General features: G+C 37.5%; 2 protein-coding genes across 4 annotated transcripts; one reads left to right on the forward strand and one right to left on the reverse strand.

Moving 5' to 3' along the window:
- Positions 1 to 2,166: 2,166 nt before the first annotated feature.
- il21r.1 (interleukin 21 receptor, tandem duplicate 1) lies at positions 2,167 to 11,052 on the reverse strand. Of its 3 annotated transcripts, none has more exons than XM_057345605.1 (8): positions 10,997 to 11,052; positions 8,661 to 8,771; positions 8,362 to 8,470; positions 8,008 to 8,195; positions 7,469 to 7,620; positions 7,105 to 7,361; positions 6,321 to 6,414; positions 2,167 to 4,470 (listed from the first exon to the last, which is right to left on the reverse strand). In XM_057345605.1, the coding sequence occupies exons 2-8, from the start codon at positions 8,761 to 8,763 to the stop codon at positions 3,763 to 3,765; spliced, it is 1,611 nt and encodes a 536-aa protein (XP_057201588.1). In that variant the 5' UTR covers positions 8,764 to 8,771; positions 10,997 to 11,052; the 3' UTR covers positions 2,167 to 3,762. The 3 variants fall into 3 exon arrangements, with proteins under 3 accessions (XP_057201588.1, XP_057201586.1, XP_057201587.1); XM_057345603.1 differs by lacking the exon at positions 10,997 to 11,052 and adding an exon at positions 10,244 to 10,758; XM_057345604.1 differs by lacking the exon at positions 10,997 to 11,052 and adding an exon at positions 9,113 to 10,758.
- Positions 11,053 to 11,434: 382 nt separating this feature from the next.
- ube2ia (ubiquitin-conjugating enzyme E2Ia) lies at positions 11,435 to 18,908 on the forward strand. The gene is made up of 7 exons (XM_057345611.1): positions 11,435 to 11,532; positions 12,699 to 12,794; positions 14,585 to 14,668; positions 14,846 to 14,918; positions 15,010 to 15,119; positions 17,936 to 18,015; positions 18,099 to 18,908. Exons 2-7 carry the CDS (start codon positions 12,729 to 12,731, stop codon positions 18,157 to 18,159), a joined length of 474 nt encoding a protein of 157 aa, XP_057201594.1. The 5' UTR covers positions 11,435 to 11,532; positions 12,699 to 12,728; the 3' UTR covers positions 18,160 to 18,908.

Below are 18,908 nucleotides of genomic sequence, written 5' to 3' on the forward strand. Positions count from 1 at the left end.
AAATCGTATGTTCTCACTCGCCATGAGTGCTCTAGTTACGCAAGTAAGACGTCATGGTGTATAGGACACCTGTAGGGCGTCAGACTCTCGTGCAAAGTTAGACTGATCGCCGGTTCGATTCCTGCTCTGAACAGATTTCACTTGGAATGGCTGCATGTCAAATTTACTTGTTTATTACCTTTATCGCTTCATTTCTGCATGTATGTCTGTATTTATTCATTTCTTTATTCATGCACTTTATTTATGTGTAAGGATGGATGAGATATATTTTGATATATCTAATTCACTGTAAAGAAAAACTGTACAGTTTTAATAAAAATGCACAGGGAAATGACAAAATTCCACTCGGTGCGCTCCTGAAATCAAAGTACATTCCAATGAATTAATGCAGCCTCTTCATGAATCCTCTATAAAAGCACATATGACATACAGTATAAGTCACTGAGATGGTCTCTGTGTAATCAAAATGTGTGCCATGAATGACTGTATTAATGAATGAATGGATGAGTTACACCACTTGCGCTTTAAAAGGGGGAGGAGATCGAAATAAACTCTGGGTTTACCAAAGAAAACCTGCTCCCGACCAGGTTAGGTTCACAGAGTAAGTTACTATGGTTACTGACTCTGAGTATAAGATACCTCTCCTTTAGAAACGGGCTTGAGTTACCCCGCTTTCTCAGGTTTGACATACCTCACATTCTGAAACGGAAAACCCAGAGTTTCCCTCATTTCAGGGTTAATATACTCAGAGTTTTCACTAAACCTCCTTTCTGAAACGGGCCCCAGGCATAGAAAGGGCACGGCATATCATCATGAAAACATAATACCAACTGTAAAGTATGGTGGAGGAAACATCAACAACATTTGAAACAACATTTGGGCCTGCTTTGCTGCATCAGGGCCTGGCCAGCTTGGAATCATTGAGGGGAAGATGAATTCCCAAGTATATCAGACAATTCTGCAGGATAATGTGAGAATGTCTGTACGTCAGCTGAAACTGTGTAGAAGGTGGGTGATGCAACAGGACAACGACCCAAAACACCGGACCTCAACCTAATGCTATGGATTGACTTGAAGAGGGCCACACACATGAGACGTCCAAAGAATATGACAGAGCTGAAGCAGTTCTGCCAGAAAGAATGGACTAAAATTCCTCCTCAACGATGTGCAGGTCTGATCCACAGCTACAGGAAGCGCCTGGTTGAGGTTATTGTTGCCAAGGGGGGGGTCAACCAGTTATTAATTCTAAGGGTTCACTTTTCCACTGCCTTTTTGAATGTTGAATGAGTGTGTTCAATAAAGACATGAAAGATCAGATTTTTTTGTTATTATTTTTAGACCCATTATGTTTGTCAACACCCTTGACTTGGATGAAGATCAGATCATATTTTATGACAAATTTATTCAGAAAACAATGAAATTCCGAAAGGTTCACATACTTTTTCTTGCCACTGTATAAAGTGTATCTAGAGAGAGAAAGAAAATTATCCTATTGATTTTCATTTTATAGAATAAGAATAGTAAATAGTACAAAAGTATAAAAATAGGTTAAACTCTTAAGGGTGCAATGTGTAATATTAAGAAGAATCTATTGACAGAAATGCAATATAACATGCATAACTATTGCTTCAGAGGTGTATAAAGACCTTACATAATGAAGCGTTGTGTTTTTATTATCTTAGAATGAGCTATTTCTATCTACATACACCACAGGTCCCCTTACATGGAATATGCCATGTTGTTTCTACAGTAGCCCTAAACAGACAAACTGCTTTACAAGAGCGCATGTCGTAAACATGTTATCTCCTTCGGCAAAGAAGCGAAAACACGTCAACATCCTACTATGGGAGTCAATGGGCAAGATCTGTTTGGTTATAAGCATTCTTACAAATATCTTTCTCTGTGTCCATCAGAACAAAGAAATGCAAACACATTTGGAACAACTCAAAGGTGAGTAAATCATTTTTGGGTGAAGTTTCCCTTGAATAAACGGAGTTGTAATATAAGCCTAAAACCAATAAAAAAATAACGTCAAACTATTGGGTTTGTTAAGTGACTTTAAAGTTTGCTCTTAAACATACTATTCTAGTTCACAACATAGTCAGTAATCACATCTGAACATTGAAGATTTTACTCCCCTTACATCAACTGACTAAAATGTGCCCCTTAAACAATAAAAGTATATTGATAATCATGTCATTATATTCAAGTGATGTGTTTACAACAAGGACAATTGTATCACACAACGAAAATGAAAGAACAATTCAAGACAAAACAACAAGACATTAGGATTGCTGAGTACAGCTAATCATTTGTACAAAAGATCTGATATGTAGAATTACCCGTGGTATTATCAGGACGGTGGCATTTTATGCGTGACTCTCAGACCACCTTATCTTGTTCTGCTGTGAGCTCAAGCCACCAAAAAATGATAACAGTTGCAAAACTGTGTGCACGGGCACAATAACTGCAAGCTGATGTATAAATACATGTATTTCTCTGTCAAACAACTCTCACTTGCGTGCATTATGAATCAGTCTAACCTCATTAAATAGCCAGTACACTGAAAATGCATTTGCAGTATCCTATTTCACACACTATCAAGGACTAGAACCAGCTACTTTGCTGGTTCTGGAACATTTTTTCTCAAAAGGCTTTTGAGAATTCAGTTAAACAGAAAACAAGTACTAAACACTTTGTCAGATACTGTTTGTGATTGCAAATGCATGCTAGTGTATAGCTAAATTCATAACTGGAATAGTTTCTTTACCTTTAGGTTCATATATTTACAACTGTACAAGTTCAAGATAATGTCCCAAACTTCTAAAGAGTTGTGCGGGTGATATGAGCCCCCCCAAAAAAGATACAAAAGATACATAGAAACAAATACGTACATTTACATTTATTCATTTAGCAGATGCTTTTATCCAAAGCGACTTACAGAGAGTTTAGGGAGCAATAAGCGATATGTCATAAAGGAGCAATAATACAATAGGTGCCAATACAAAGTTACTAGTTTCAACAAAAGCTAGACCACTACCTGTTGAGAGAAAGAGGGTTAGTGTTTTTGTGTGTGTTTTTTTTCATTTGTCTGTCAAGTATTCACAGAAGAGATGGGTTTTAAGTAGTTTTTGAATGTTGTGAGAGATGTGGTTGACCGGACCGAGTTAGGAAGAATGTTCCACCATGAAGGAGTTGTGAAGGAGAATGAGCGGGAAAGCAATTTACTGCCCTTTTGAGAAGGCAATACAAGACGCCGCTGGTTTGCTGAATGCAGGGTTCTTGATGGGGTGTAGGAGGGTGTGAAAGTATGCCGGTGCAGATCCAGTGATAGTCCTGTAGTCAAGCATTAGTGACTTGAATCTGATACGGGCTTCAACCGGTAGCCAGTGGAGAGAGATGAAGATGGGTGTCACATGAGCCCTTTTGGGCTGTTGGAAGACGAGGCGTGCTACTGCGTTCTGAACCAGCTGGAGTGGTTTGATAGCCTTTGCAGGAAGACCAGCAAGGAGAGCATTGCAGTAGTCCAACCTTGAGATCACCAGGGATTACATCCAGACACGTTTGGCATACTATTTGATGGCCCTAGTATATGTGACACTTTCCTCTTTCGTCTGTATTGTTCTTTAGGATCTTGTAAAGTTTGTAAACCATTGTCCTGGAAATGACCACACAGCTGATTGTGTGTCTGCAAATTGTTTGAGCCACATACACAGTTCAAACACAAGAAGTCCAAACAATAATGTGTTTTTGTGCAAGCCTTTAGTTTTCAGTGCTGTTATCAACCTGGACAGCTGTGAAAGTCACCCACTGTTTGACATAATTCGACTGGAAGACTCCCACTCCCTCCAGTGACTCAGTATCGGTGTGTTCCTTCCCATCGAATCCCGACGGGCTAGAACAGTCTGATTCCAGAAAGCCACTGTCTATGGTGTCTAAATCCAGTCCCATCTGAGGGTAACCATCATCGGAGTGCTCATTCGAACTATAGGAGAACAGGGAGACCTGTTCAACGTTCTCCAATTCATGGTCCTGTATATGCCAATCATCACAGTCTAAAACCTGTATTCTCCCCCTGCCATCATGTAACAACGCCCCCGGCTGGCCATCAGCCATCTCAACCACTCTCTGATCGGCTTCTGTGCCGTTGTGAAAATCATCAATGCTCCGTCTGTGACTTTCACCGGACCAGTCGGCCATGAGGCCCTCCTGGCCAGACACTGTAACGGTGTCCATTGATATGTGGCCACTGGAGTGAGTGAAAACATGACTGCTGCTTCCGAGGAAGTAGAGTTTAGATGAGTTTTGACTGGCGGGATTGAACGGGTTGGAGTCTCGCTGTTGACTGTTCCTGTTGTTAGCAGGTTCCTCTGAACTTTCAGTCTGCTGCCTGTCACTAAGCACCAGTAGGGTGGCGCTCTTCTCCAGAACATCAAAGTTGTTGAAAGTTAGGACTGGTCCGACCCATTTCTGAAGAAAAAAAAAAAAGAGTAAAAATGAGTAATTATTGTTTTTATCTCATGAAAACAATCGCAAAGCTGAACAATAAGGGAAGCATGATGGCCAGTTTGACTTTGACTTTTTGTACTGTAGTCTTGAGTCATTAGATATTTAACTAAGTAATGTTTTGGATTGTATGCCAATATTAAATATTATGTTTATGAAGTTATAAATTCACATTTATTCTTTTATCTAGAGCGACTTACAACTGAAAGAACATTTAGCATATTGTCAATGAGCTAAATTCAGTCTGGAAAGCCAAGTTATAGCTATCATGGAATTACATTATATCTGTATAATTCCATGTTGTTGTTAATTAAAAATCTACTTATGATAGATGAAAATATAAATATTTTCTGAGGTTTAGGAGCATTGCATTTTCCTGTACATTTTGTAATATCAAACGTCAAAAAAACGTAGAGTTTGCAGGGTCGCCCTTATGCAAAGAAAATAAATGTTACTATATTAACAGTCAACATTAAATCATTTAATATATAAAATAATACTTTGTTAATATATTTGAGTATTACAAAATATTTAATAACATACTGCTGCTTATCATATTGAAAAATATAAGCAATAATAAATGGAAATGTATTGTTTCATATACTGCATTATATTTTCAAAATATTCTCATATATTTTTGTTAGTAAGGGTCACTAAAGTGCATGGAATGCACATACAGTATCTTCAGCTGGAACACTGCTCCACCTACAGTGCAAATGTTAAGTGCATAAGCATCACTTCCTGATGCTTAACTACAATTTTTTATTAAAAAGTAACACATTACTGTATGGGTTTAATTCATTAAAATTTAGTAAAAGATGCTAAGTTTAGTTGTCGTTTGAAGGTCTCAATAAAAGACTAGTACATGACATGTTCTAGACATGAGAAAACACTTGTCAGGTGTTACACAAAATGAAAACTGGGTATGTGATCTTACCAAAGATAAACTTCACAACTACACATAGTGAAATGATTTTTTAAGCGCTAAAAGGCGTGTATCAATATTCTGCCCTTTTCTTAGAAATCTATGTTAGATTAAGGGGTGTTGGAAAATTAAGGGTGTCATGGTGTGAGGCGTGATGGAGCAAATCACACAGTAAGAAAAATGATAAATACTCTTTTCCTATGCAATACTAATTTCCTATGCAAATATTTAGATTTTAAATAGAATTACAGTATGTCGAAATATTGAGCAACCTTTTTTAACTTGACACTTGATTAACTTGAGTGTGCGCGCACTTGCAGTTCCTAATACAGCATGTTACTGTCCCCTGCTGGAACATGTTTGCCTTCACAGTTCACAGGCCAAATAGCTGACACCATTTCCTCAGTAACAACCGCGTTAAAAAAACAAATCCTTACATCTCACTAGTTCCCAAAACGGACATATTTCACAATGCCAGCAATGCTGGAGCTATAAAAATCTCATTAGAATTACTTATGCGCTCTTTTGCACAAAAATAACTCTCAATTTTTGTTTTGTGAGTTTGCGCAAGAACTCACTTCACCCAGTGGAATATTCGCTAAATTTCCCCTTTTGTTAAAAACAACTATTTATAACTACCCACCATATCAGAGTTTGCGTTTGAACTCATAGAACTTTCCATTCGAGGGGAAAGCTGCTACTTTCGTTTTGCACGTGTCACGCGGTCTCACTCAAATGTTTCTAAGTGAGCCCCTGTTCTTTGAAGCCCCTACAGACTGACTCATTCGCTAAATGTCACATTCCCCGCTCACAAGTGAGGTAACACACGAAAGTCCCCTTACAAGGCACACAGCGAGCTGGTTGAAAGCAAAATTGAAAAGAAGCATACCTTAAAGTCTCCCTGATATGTATGGTAAAGTGGTTTGAAGTAGTCTTGGGGACTTGGGATGTGTTGCCATAAAGACATCTTTTTGACTCCCCGTCTGTATGTGAAAAAGACAAACTGTTATAGGACAGAAAGTGTAGTTTGGTGAACGCATTCAAAACAAGTGATTTTGCGTTCCCTGTCACACGTTGTTAACATGCTACAAAAATGAAAACAGCATGAGCACCGTGTTGTGCACCGAGAAGCTGCCGATGCATTTGCAAACCTTGTAGGTTTGACTTCCTCCACTCTCTGACCTACATGAAAATAGACAGTCTGCAGGAACATGTCTGCTTCTCTTGTGGTTTTTGACAATGTGGGAGGTGAGAGGGACTACTCATGTACGGTAAAAGGAGTCATGTCGATTACTGGAAAACGTATTGTAGAGGAGGTTCTATCAATTTATCTGTGTGCTCTCATTACTTCTGCTGCTGTGGATTATCAAGTTCTTAGAACATTATCTTTTATATTTTTAAGAATGACTGAAGATATCAAGATGGTTTCCTCTTAGAAAGGCAAAAGTTAATAAAGGTCCCGCTGACATATGACTTATTTTATGAGTCTCACATGACTCATAAATAAACTTTCAGTCAAAATGAGAATGTTTGAGAATGTTTTCTTCACTTCTCCATATGCCACAAATCGGTATGTGTGCAAAACTGTATAATTCCCTAAAGCCTCAAAAAGCGGCCTTAGTGTCTGATTTGGTTTTACTGTTGTCATTATAGCTCACAAACTGAATACTCACAGTTTACTATTGTACAAGAGCACCACCAGCACCACCACAATAGGCACTGCCATCAACAGCAGGAAATAATAATTTTCTGATCCAGGAGAGTCACACGTCCATTCTACACTGCTGCTCCATTCACTCCACGTGGACTTAAACCCACTGGGATGCACTGCAACCTGGACGTCGGCCACATACCGACGGCCCGGCAGAAGTCTATCACTGGCAATACCCATTGACTGCTGGGTTTGATCTAGAGTGAAAATGTTCTCCTTCTGTTGAAAAATCAGCACACATTTTATTCTTCAGAAAGACCATCCAATATGTATCAGATTGGTGTCATATTTTTGTCTCCCTATCAACAAAAGAATTCAGCGCTTACTTCGATTGAGTCACCTTTGGTACGTAACCGTACTCTGTAGTATAATTTTTCATACAGTTCGTGCTCTATAAGCCTATAAACCACGTCCCATGTCAGATTGAAACCTCCATCCATTTTTTCAACGCTTAGGTTGTAAGGTTGTATAAGCTTAACTGTAACAAAAGAAACACGTCAGAGAATGCTGCAAATAAGATTACAGTATGAGTCCACATTGACAAATCCAGAAATTATTTGAAACTGGGAATAAACAGAAAGTTGAAGTATTTCCAACAAAGATACGGTATGATAAACGTGAATGCAAGCAAAATAAAATAAAAAAAGCAAATAGAAGTGGCATTGCCCATGTAAACTTCCTTGCGCATACGAAGCTTTGAAAATGCATCAATAAATTCAGCTTTTTCAAAATCCCTCTCAAATAGTTTTGATCATATAATTTGCAAAGAAAATTGTATTAATAAAAAAATGAAACGTATTTGGGACCTTCATGTGCATGATCCTTATATTTTACACTACTGCCCGTTGTCAATTGATTTACTTACTAGATTTGTATAAGAGCATGTTTTTAGTTATTGGGGTCTCTGCACCCCCTTGTTTGGTCATCGGTGTTGCTGTTATAGAGCAAGTGGTATCATAGGTCATAACCGCCTGCAGTTCCTCTGATTCTATTGTGCACCAGGATTGTGATGATTTCATACTACAGTTTCCTTCCACAGCACCAGATTCATCACTGGAAAACATGACAACAGAGGCTTTCTTAATAACAAACAACAATAATAATAAAACAATGAATAGACTGAAGGCAATGCTAGGTTAAATGATTCCGCTAATTATCTATGAACGTCATTCCACATTGGTAGGACTCAAAGTAAAAACACGATGTTCTAGATCTGTACCTGCAGTTGGCCACAATATAACATGATGCTGTTCCTGCCGAGTCAGAAATAGAGCAGTTCAGTGTGGAAATGAAGTCTGTGGTGCAGGTCACATCGCACACGCTGTCATCTGCAAAGTGTGTGACAGAGGAAATGTACTTATTTGAGCTACAGAAAGAATAGCATTTCTTCACAATGCAAAACATGCTTGGTATTTTACTTTTGTGACTAAAATATTGTTTTAATATGATATTTTTAAACTTTATAGGAATAAAGGAAACTTCATAAGATGTTTGTAATAAATGATGCAAAAAACTTACTGCACTCTATAAGTCCACAAACAGTAAATAAGGTTATGGCTTGCCATAGAGCCATCATGGAGTAACAATGGAAGAATCTGTGGTCAGCTCTGCTCAAACACATTATACAAACTGCAATGAAAAACAAATGTTATTTTACTAGTTTTTTTTAAGTTGTCGCAGTATGTGTTATTGTGTAACAAATGTTGAGATTAACAGCAATAAATAACACCAATAAATAAATTAGCTACTACAAATAATGTTTTGTTATTTATTTATACATTTTTATTTGTAAAAAAATCATAAAATTAAAAATACCAATGAAATAACAAGTGTTTAGGAAATCTAAATCAGAATTTGTAACAACAAGAGCTGTAGCAAAACAAGTTGAGTTGAGAGACGCCGAGTTAAAAACAGAAGTAGACAGGTGAAAGTGACTAAAAAGAAGAAGAGAGATTTTAAAACATTCTTACCGTAACAATACTGCCATTTAATGTTCACAAAAATATATGATTCAGATGAAAATATGAATTACTGCAGCTCATAAACCAGTACATTGTACACGTCCTGACATTTACACTGTGCCCATCTAGTGATCTACATGCACAGTCAGAGTGCTTATGAAGAAAGTATGACATTAAGGATGTGGTTGTGGTTTTAACAAAAGCTTATTTGCAAACGCTCCACCCTGTATAATGCCAATTAAGGCGCTTTCCTTTTGTGTAAGTGCTGACTTGAGGGACCAGATTGAAATGCAATGTCATCAGATTCAGACAGATGTGGTGTGTGTGTTGTATGTTAAAATAGATTGATATGGCTAAAAATAAATAAGTTAATACAAAATGCAAAGCAGTGATAATGCGTTCCTTTTGTTTTGGTTCTATAATGGTTATATTAAGTTATGTACAATAGTGCATTAATAATGCATTGTCTAAGATCAGATGTATTTGACCTATATATTATTATTATGTTATTATAATTAATATTATAATAAAATTACATTTAACTTAGTAGGGGGTTTTAACTGAGACTAGGCATGGCAGATGTAAAAAAGCAGAGGGAAATGCAGAGGTGGGTAGAGTAGCCAAAATATTTACTCAAGTAAAAGTACAAGTAACTAGAGAAATTGTTACTCGAGTAAAAGTAAAAGTCACTACTTTAAAAATTACTTGAGTAAAAGTAAAAAAGTATGCAATGAAAAAACTACTCAAGTAGTTAGTTAATTAGTTACTTTGTATCTGATTATATAGGCCTACTACATAAAATTAATATTAACGCCAATATTTTAATATTACATTTTAATCAATATTTTTAATTATCATAAGCAGATATCTTTGCAATATACTAGAGAGACAGACTAAAGAATAGACAAACACAGAAGAGACGAGCATTTCTGTAAATTTCATCTAGTCCTGATGTCAATGTAGTTTACACAACTTATTTAGAATAATAGACCATGTCAAACTAAAGCATGAACTAAACTCAGAGCATTTCCTAAGATGATGTAGAACATCTGCAGTGCTCTCTTAAATGAAATGCACATTTTTGAACAAAGCTCATGTTTTCTCGTGTTGTGTCACGTGTGTGTTGTGAAACGCTCTTACTTGTAAACAAACAGTAATCAGTGAACCACACGCCCATCAACAAATTTTCTTCCTTCTGTTCTTCAAATGTATATTTCTGCAAGCCCACGTCTCTGTGTCTGACAGGTAACGCGCATGTTGCTGTGTCTGACGAACAGGTCGCGGGTGCGCGCAAATGGCGGGCATTTATCATTGCTGGCAAACAATATGACACATTTGCAGTTTTGATTGTATAGATATAGATTCATATCCACTTCATCCAACGCTCTTTGTGTTCTGCGTGTTCTTAAGTTTCGCGCTACGAGGAGTGAGTAATCCTGCTTCAGATGATTCAGATCGTGCTGCGAACTGAACAAATCATTTGAACTGATTCATTAGCCCATTCAAATGGTTTTGCCCATTGTTCAATTAATGCTTTCAAAAGAATCGACTCAAAAGAATCGATCACTCGGGAATGCCCGTAAAAAGAGACGACAACCTTGAAATAAACAACGCATTTTAAAAAGCATATTTAAAATGAAGGAACGAAGGAACGTCACGCAATGTAAGTTATGTAACGAAGTAAAAGTACAGATTTTCTATGAGAAATTTACTCAAGTAAGAGTAAAAGTACACACTTTTAATTTTACTTAAAAAGTACATATTTTCCAAAACGTTACTCAAGTAAATGTAACGAAGTAAATGTAACGCGTTACTACCCACCTCTGGGGAAATGTTAAGAGAATTACAGAAATAAATTATATAAAGGTATAAAAAGATAACATTTTTACATACAAACCACAAGAAGTGGAACACGGGAAACTGTAAACCTGGGACCTTATAGGTGTCCAATACATGCCTGATTAAAAACCTTAAACCAGTGGGATTTTATCAAATAAATTACAAATCAAAAAGTACGATTCGTGTTATTGCACAAATCCATAAATATACATTCATTTCAGTATGTTTCAATCAAGCGATAATTAAAAATGTTTCGTTAAACAAACTAATTGGTTGTTGTTTACCTTAAATTAGAAGTGCAGGTGTTATTCATTAGCCTGTATTTATAGAAAATAGCTTGTAATTCATTAACCTGCAATTATATCAAGTAATTCAGTCAGCCAGTCAGTATATATATATATATATAGACATTTTGACGAACATTTCACTCAGGCAGATGCGCGTGTGCTGCTGGGTCCTAATTATCTCTGGTAAATGTTTTCTTTTTTCCAGGAGGGAAACTTCGCTAGATATTTGCTTTGAGTTTAACTCGAATTTTCAATTATAAGGCGTTGGTTTTAGAGATCAGCACCCGTCTTCACGGATCAGAGGTACGTCTGTCCAGCCACATAAAAACAGCGAAAATCCGAACATTCACGCGAACAGAGACCCCGTGAAGTTTGCGCTGGTTTGTTTGCGGCTTTTGCTAGTTAGCAATGCTAGGCTAACACCCATCACACATCGCACGCTATATAAGGATGACAAACCACGAAGCTTCGGTGGTAATAAACTTATCGCTGATTAGCTCTATATGTAGTTTACGGTATTTATATGTAGGCCAGGTAGTTTGGTCCGAGCACTTTGTCGCAAAACGGGCGACAAATTCAGTCAGTCAGCGGCAGAAGTACGCAGCTAAGATGATGTTTAGCATCGCTGTGAAACGGCGCACACCGCTTTCCATCTGACAGGTCCAAGTCATTCACTGCGCTTTGTTATTAAATTTACCCCATGCATAAATAAGATCTCCAATGACAATTTCAAAAGCCAACTTTAGAAGTAAATTGCACGATTTTTTGTTGTGCGAACTAATGAATAACTGCTAAACAAATGCTTGCGGTTATTTGGTTTGTGTAAGTTACTGATAACGACTGGCTTAACACCCATTCATAAAATGGTGAAATTTGTTTTTTTCTGCTTCATTAATTTATAGTGCTACATTGCGGGCACTTTAATATGAATTTTGTTACACAACGTTTTATTTTCAGCAATGCGGTGTGTAAAACACCAGAAAAATATCCGCAAACTTGTTTTTGCACTGACTTGTATCTCGTTTCGTGACATGTTTGTTGAACAAGCCGTTTTTAAATATGAAAAAATCTCACTTGAATAATTTCAAAGTTATCATTTATATTTCTTGGGTTATGAATTAACTAGCCATGCTCAGCATTCGTAAAGAATTATATGTAATGTAAAGCAAAATATGTAATGCAGCATGATTTGTTTTTGCACATATCACAGTGCTACAAATATAATGTAGGGTGACTTCAGGTTGATTGGGGAAACTTTTTGACACTTATCAATGGCAAAAAGTGTCCCAATCAACCTGAACTCACCCTATACATAAACGACAGTAATGAATGACAAGCAAATCATTATTTGATGCTATTGGTATGGTTTGTTTTATCCAGAGCACAATGTTTGATAAATCTACTTGTGTACTATACGAATGGCATTACATGAATGCTTAAATAAGAATAATACTGTATGTGTTTTCCAGGTTTCTGTACAGTTTAGTGGCCCACAAGTCATGTCTGGTATAGCGTTAAGTCGTCTCGCACAAGAACGAAAGGCTTGGCGGAAAGACCATCCTTTTGTAAGTAAAAAGTGTTTTTGTTGTTTAATTTGCTTTGCAAGGAATTGTGGCTTCATTTTTTTTTACGATTGAATGATCTAGAAGTGCAATATTGAACTTAGAAAAATGCGTAGGGGTACTTTCCACCTGTAGTGGAGAAACTATTATTGTATGATTTCTCATATATAACAGCTAAGAAATCATTAGTGAAACTGTAGGGGTGTACAGCTTAAAAATACGGCAAGGCTGGTGTTTTCAACCTTGCAGCCACCCACGGTTTTATTCAAACAATTCACAATTACAGTTCATTGGGCCTCATTCATGAAACACCAGCAGAAATAATTTATGTAAATCGTAAAGTCGTTCTGACTGAAATTTTTGGATTCATAAAAATGATTGTATTTTCAAAATGTTAGTTGGTACAAAAAATGTACACCTGCTCCCTGCCATGTGTAAATGGTGCGTAAATCATTCAAATGTTCTGTTTACTGATTACACTGCATTTTAATGTACTGGGTATCAATGATATTTCAAGAGTCTTTTTTTTCTTTCGTTTTTACTCTTTAACTAGGGTTGGGAATCGTTTCAATTTTATCGATTCCAATTCTGATTCTGCTTATCGATTTTTCTGCTTATCGATTCCCAGTTTCGATTCCACAGTTGAAGTAAAACATTTAGATATCAACCTGTATGGTCATTTAGCCTGCTTATTGACTTGTTTGCAATATATATTTATATATTTATGAGCACCGTTTTGTGTATATTTACACATAGAAACACACCTTTTCTGATTTATTACTATTTGTATTAGCATAGTTGAACTACATCATGGTTAAACTGCAGTTACTATAATGCAACTATGGTTAATTTGTGATTCCTGTGCTTTAATGCAAATTCTATAACTAAACTATGCTTACTATAGTAAAAAATATCGCTAATTTTCATAAGGGCTTTTATTGAGATATCAGCAGATCATGCAACGCATGTACTTTTCTGAAAATATGCACACAGGAATTGATAAGAGGAATTCAAATTTTAATCTCAAGTATCCGATTCCTATTCCTTTCGATTCCGATCCGATTCCTAGCCTTTCGATTCCGATTCCAAATTGGAATTGATTTTCGATTCCCAACCCTATCTTTAACTTTGGGTAAAATGCAGACCTGGTCACTGTCCCTTTTTACACAACTGTCCAATCACAGTGTAGGAGAGGCGGGACAAACAGTACATTGACCAACCATCACGCTTGTACAACACAACAATGGAGAAGTTAACATTGCTAGTTATTGCATTTTTATATTCCTTAATAATTTTCAGAGAAGATACTCATAACATGTTTACTGCCTTGGATATTCCTAATCATAGCAACCAACGCGTCTCTGGAAAAACGCGCAGTGCATCCAAAGCGCCACCAGCTGGTTATTTTCAGAAGAGCACCACGCATTATTTCAGCTTTAGAGAACACAGGTTAATTTATTGTTAGGCATATAGCCTATTAGTCTCTTATGCATTTATGCAATATAAAGTGTCAAACCTGAGATTGGAATCCAGAGGATTTGCAGCATTCCTGGAAATGTAGTTTGCGTAGCTGTAATTCATAGGTGGGGATTATGCTAAATGTGAATGAGTGTGCATGCACGGCTTATCTACAAATGATTGGAATTCATTAACATACACACATTTTACTATCAAATCTAACGTTTACAGAGTATTTGTATATTGTGAGTTTTCAAGAAGGTCCATTTTACGCACAAATCACTCATATATTTACAAATGTTTCATGAATGAAACCATTGTGTTTTGTTTTTCAGGGTTTTGTAGCTGTACCAACAAAAAACCCAGATGGAACTATGAACTTGATGAATTGGGAGTGTGCCATTCCTGGAAAAAAGGGGGTATGGGTCCAGTTTGGAAATTTGGAAAATGAAGCATAATTATTGCTCGTGTTGAATGTTCCTTCATAAGATTGTGAGGTTAAAGTTTACAGTATGGAACACACACAGTTATCCTTGTTTTTGTAGTGTCATTGACAGCTGGCATACCTGATCAAAAAGGTCATTGTTTTTTCGTAGACGCCGTGGGAGGGAGGCTTGTTCAAACTTCGGATGCTCTTCAAGGACGACTATCCTTCCTCTCCGCCAAAGTGTAAATCGCATGTTCTGTTGTACCTTACATTACTGGCATTCAGTTTGTTCTGTTCATGATGTGGTAATCGTTGTGATATTTTTTTCTATAGGTAAATTTGAGCCTCCTTTGTTCCACCCAAATGTATATCCGTCTGGTACTGTATGCCTGTCTATTTTAGAGGAAGACAAAGACTGGAGGCCTGCCATTACAATCAAGCAGGTAAGATGTGAAAATTGATGGGCCACATTAACAGGTAGTGATTTTAGTTTTTGACCAAAGAACTTTATTGGGTACAATCAGTATATTGATAATTGCAATTAGGCAATCGTAGCTGTTTTAGAATGACCATCAATGCACGGATTATGTGGGTGTTAGGTGCAGATGTTTTTTCCTACTCTTTCTGTGGCTGATATCTGTTTTTGTGCATGTTTAATGTTTTCACCCAATTTAAAAAGTCTCTATTTGGCTAAATCACCGCAATTTCTGAACAATGGGATGTATAGTTGCACATATAGGCTTGACGTCACACACCGCCTTATATGGAATGTTGTTCCGGGTCCAAACGTTCAATAATATGCTATAGGAGTCATAGAACAAAAATGCTAATATATGCTCATGGCGAGCTGTAAAACTATCAGATAACCGCGATCCTAACCTTTATCTTTGTAACGAAATCCCACATGGCCAGTTAGTGATTATTTTTCATAATTTTTTCAAATATTGATGTCTGTGAGCCTGGTGACTAGTGTACTGTATACTTTGAATTAAAGGGGTCATATGGCGCGAACACGTGTTTTTCTGTGTCTTTGTTGTTATAAATTGCACATGCATGTTTTAGAAACGTAAAATTGCAAAAATGAAAGTGTCGGAACAAAAGATGCATTCTATCTGAAAGCGAATGCTCACCCAGACCTGTTTGAAATGTCTAGTGTAGCCACACCCCCACAAATCAACGTCAGTTCGTGGTATGATTTGACTAATGGCCAATTTATGGTTCTGCGTCCGACCTACGTCGTAGCCTATGCAGAGCCGCGTACCCAATGCCGTAGCCTGATGTGCACCCGTCCAAAAATGTAACAACGTGTCAACTCAACTCGGACCGCAAGCGCTGTGATTGGTCTGTTTGAAACCCTCCCTCAGGTCAAAAAACTCTGTGATAGTCATGTTTACTCAAACGCATTTCCGAATGAATTATTGAAGTAAATTATTTGTGCTTCTGTATTTGACATCTTAAATCTGCAACAAAAGTGACTGTTTACTTGCCGCTATCACTGCTAATGCTTCTCAATTGAGCTGCTTCTTTGGCTCTTGTCTTTGTTACACAAGCAACATGCGCGTGGACACTGACGCCTAGTGGTCATTGCCTGTCGATGCGGACGACGACGTAGAAGTATAAATGAACCGACACGTAGGTCTGACGCAGAAGTAAAAATCGAGCTTAAGACCACCGGGGCAGTCATGGCCTAATGGTTAGAGAGTCGGACTCGTGACCAGAAGGTTGCCGGTTCGATTCCCAGGGCCTTGAGCAAGGCCCTGAGACCTTACCCCTACTTGCTCCCCGGGCGCTGCAGTGATAGCTGCCCACTGCTCCGGGTGTACGTGTGGTCACCACTTGCTGTGCGTGTGTTCACTACTCTCTGGATGGGTTAAATGCAGAGGTCACATTTTGGGTATGGGTCACCATATCTGACTAATAGGTCACTTTCACTTCACTTTCACAAATGTATACACAAGTAAGATGGGCATACCTGTCAGTTCAATTGCTTTGGAACCTGATGTTCCAAATATGGTAAGAGGCGTTACATCACACCACACACTTTCAGTATTCGACCAATCATTACGCACTGGTTAACTGGCCAAGAGACAACTCGCTTTTCAGAGCGATGAGCTCCTAAAGAGGAGATGCAAACATGCACGGTATGTGGAAAATACAGCGTTGTTGAACCTTAAATCATGTAAATGCATTGCATTACAATTAAAACAAACGATAATATTTGTTTTAGCCGTGTCATATGACCCCTTTAATACATGTTTCGCTTGATTATGCAATATGAGTAAAAGGTGCTCATAAAAAGCTGTTTAAGCTGTAGCCCCGCTTGAAATTAATAGATGCTTGGACCCGAAAATGGTATTCCTCACGTCACCACTTAACAAGCAAATTATTATTATATATAGTAATTATTTTTCACATTCATAAACATATAAAGCACCCATAATTCTACCTCAAAGGTTTAATGCAAGTGGCCAAGGTTTGAAGATGGGATTGTGGAAGTTTTTAAAGATCTAATATTTTACTGCAAAATTGCTCATCAGGTGTGCGTTTCCCGAACAACGACACAACTCGCTGGTAAACCACCATAGTACGATGCATCGTTGGTTCAACAACATAGTTAATGACTGTTTTACTCCACCACCTATGTGACGTCTTCTAATTGATCAGTTTAGATCGATTCAGTGTAATATTGCTGTAAAAATGTACACTACATCTGAAAACTATTTTTGCTCTCTATTGTTTTATTTCCTGATATTTAACTCCTTCATAAGTTTCCTCCTACGTAACTCCGCCCAGGGATTCCCCAGGGTCCTAGAGGCCCAGGTGCAGTTTAAAAAAAACAACGCTTCTATTTTCTTAACAAACTAATAGATTTAAAATTGAATTTGTATATTTAGAATGATGGATATAGAATGCACTGCATGTTGCTTGCTTACCATGCTCAAAAGCATGATGTATTCAAGTCTACATGTCATAAAAATAAGGAACTATGCTTCTAGCCACAGCTCTAGTCCTGTAGTTCCAACCACGCAACTTTGCGCTGCTGCTTGCGATTGATCATTGGAACAAGGGTTTCGGGAAACACTTGAGTCGGTGAACTATGCTAAAAAGACGGAACTTGCGACCATAGTTGGCTAACTATGCTTTTGGGAAACGCACCCCAGAGTGGTGGACACAATGCATCCCTGAAGAGGGCAGTATTATCCCACAAAGTGCAACAGTTTACGAAAGTTCTCTATCTCTCTTGTTGTTGTGTTGTAAGATCTTGCTAGGAATTCAAGAACTCCTTAACGAACCAAATATCCAGGACCCCGCACAGGCCGAGGCGTACACAATTTACTGGTATGCACCTCCTATTCAATATATCCCATAATGCTTATTGCATTTTATGAATCTTATGAATTATATTTACGTTTCTGTTTCAGCCAAAACAGAGTGGAATATGAAAAAAGGGTCAGAGCACAAGCCAAAAAGTTCTCGCCGTAAACATCAAGATTTTCCGCTGTAATGGGAATGGGTTTTGACCAGGTCTCCTCACCCCCGTTACTTCCTCTTTACAAATCATAGTCACTTCATACTAATTTCCTGCTGGGCTCAAAGAAATGAATGTTGTGCCATTGTTGATCCACTGATTCTCATCCTAACGAACTCTCTTTGGAGTTTTAAATTTGGCCTTTTGTAGAATTTGCTGTGTAAATCCACAGCAACTGAGCATTACGCTAGACCGTGGGAGGGTTTTTTTTTAGCGGGGGGGTACTTGGTAAAAGTGCTTAACAAAAAGGCACAATTAACGACATCCACATACAGAAGTTATATTCCACAGACAAAGAGGTATGAGCCTAAAACTGCTTACATTTCACTTGATCTTTGTTTGTTTTTTTCTTTCAAACTGGCCTCCTTAGTCTCTTTAATGGTTTTAATGGTTTAAAACTTGCTATTATTGTCAGTATTTCCACTGCTGTAAAATGATACTTTTATACTTTCTTTACTTTAAATTAGTGTCTTTAGAAAGATTTCCATTCCTGATGCAGGCACTGTACTAAGCATGTACCATTCAGTATGCTAGCGTTGTGCTGCCTCGGTCGTCTGTGTACCGCAAAAAATGACTTTAGTAAAAAGGCCTCTGAATCAAATGGATGGCAAATTAGTTAAGCGCTGCATCAGTCTCTTTGTGTTTATATGGTGTTTTGTTCATGTAAGTGTATAGAGTAAATAAAAATGTTTATACAAAGCCA

Source organism: Triplophysa rosa, linkage group LG11 (assembly GCF_024868665.1).
Source record: "Triplophysa rosa linkage group LG11, Trosa_1v2, whole genome shotgun sequence".
In the NCBI taxonomy this organism is placed as follows: domain Eukaryota; kingdom Metazoa; phylum Chordata; class Actinopteri; order Cypriniformes; family Nemacheilidae; genus Triplophysa; species Triplophysa rosa.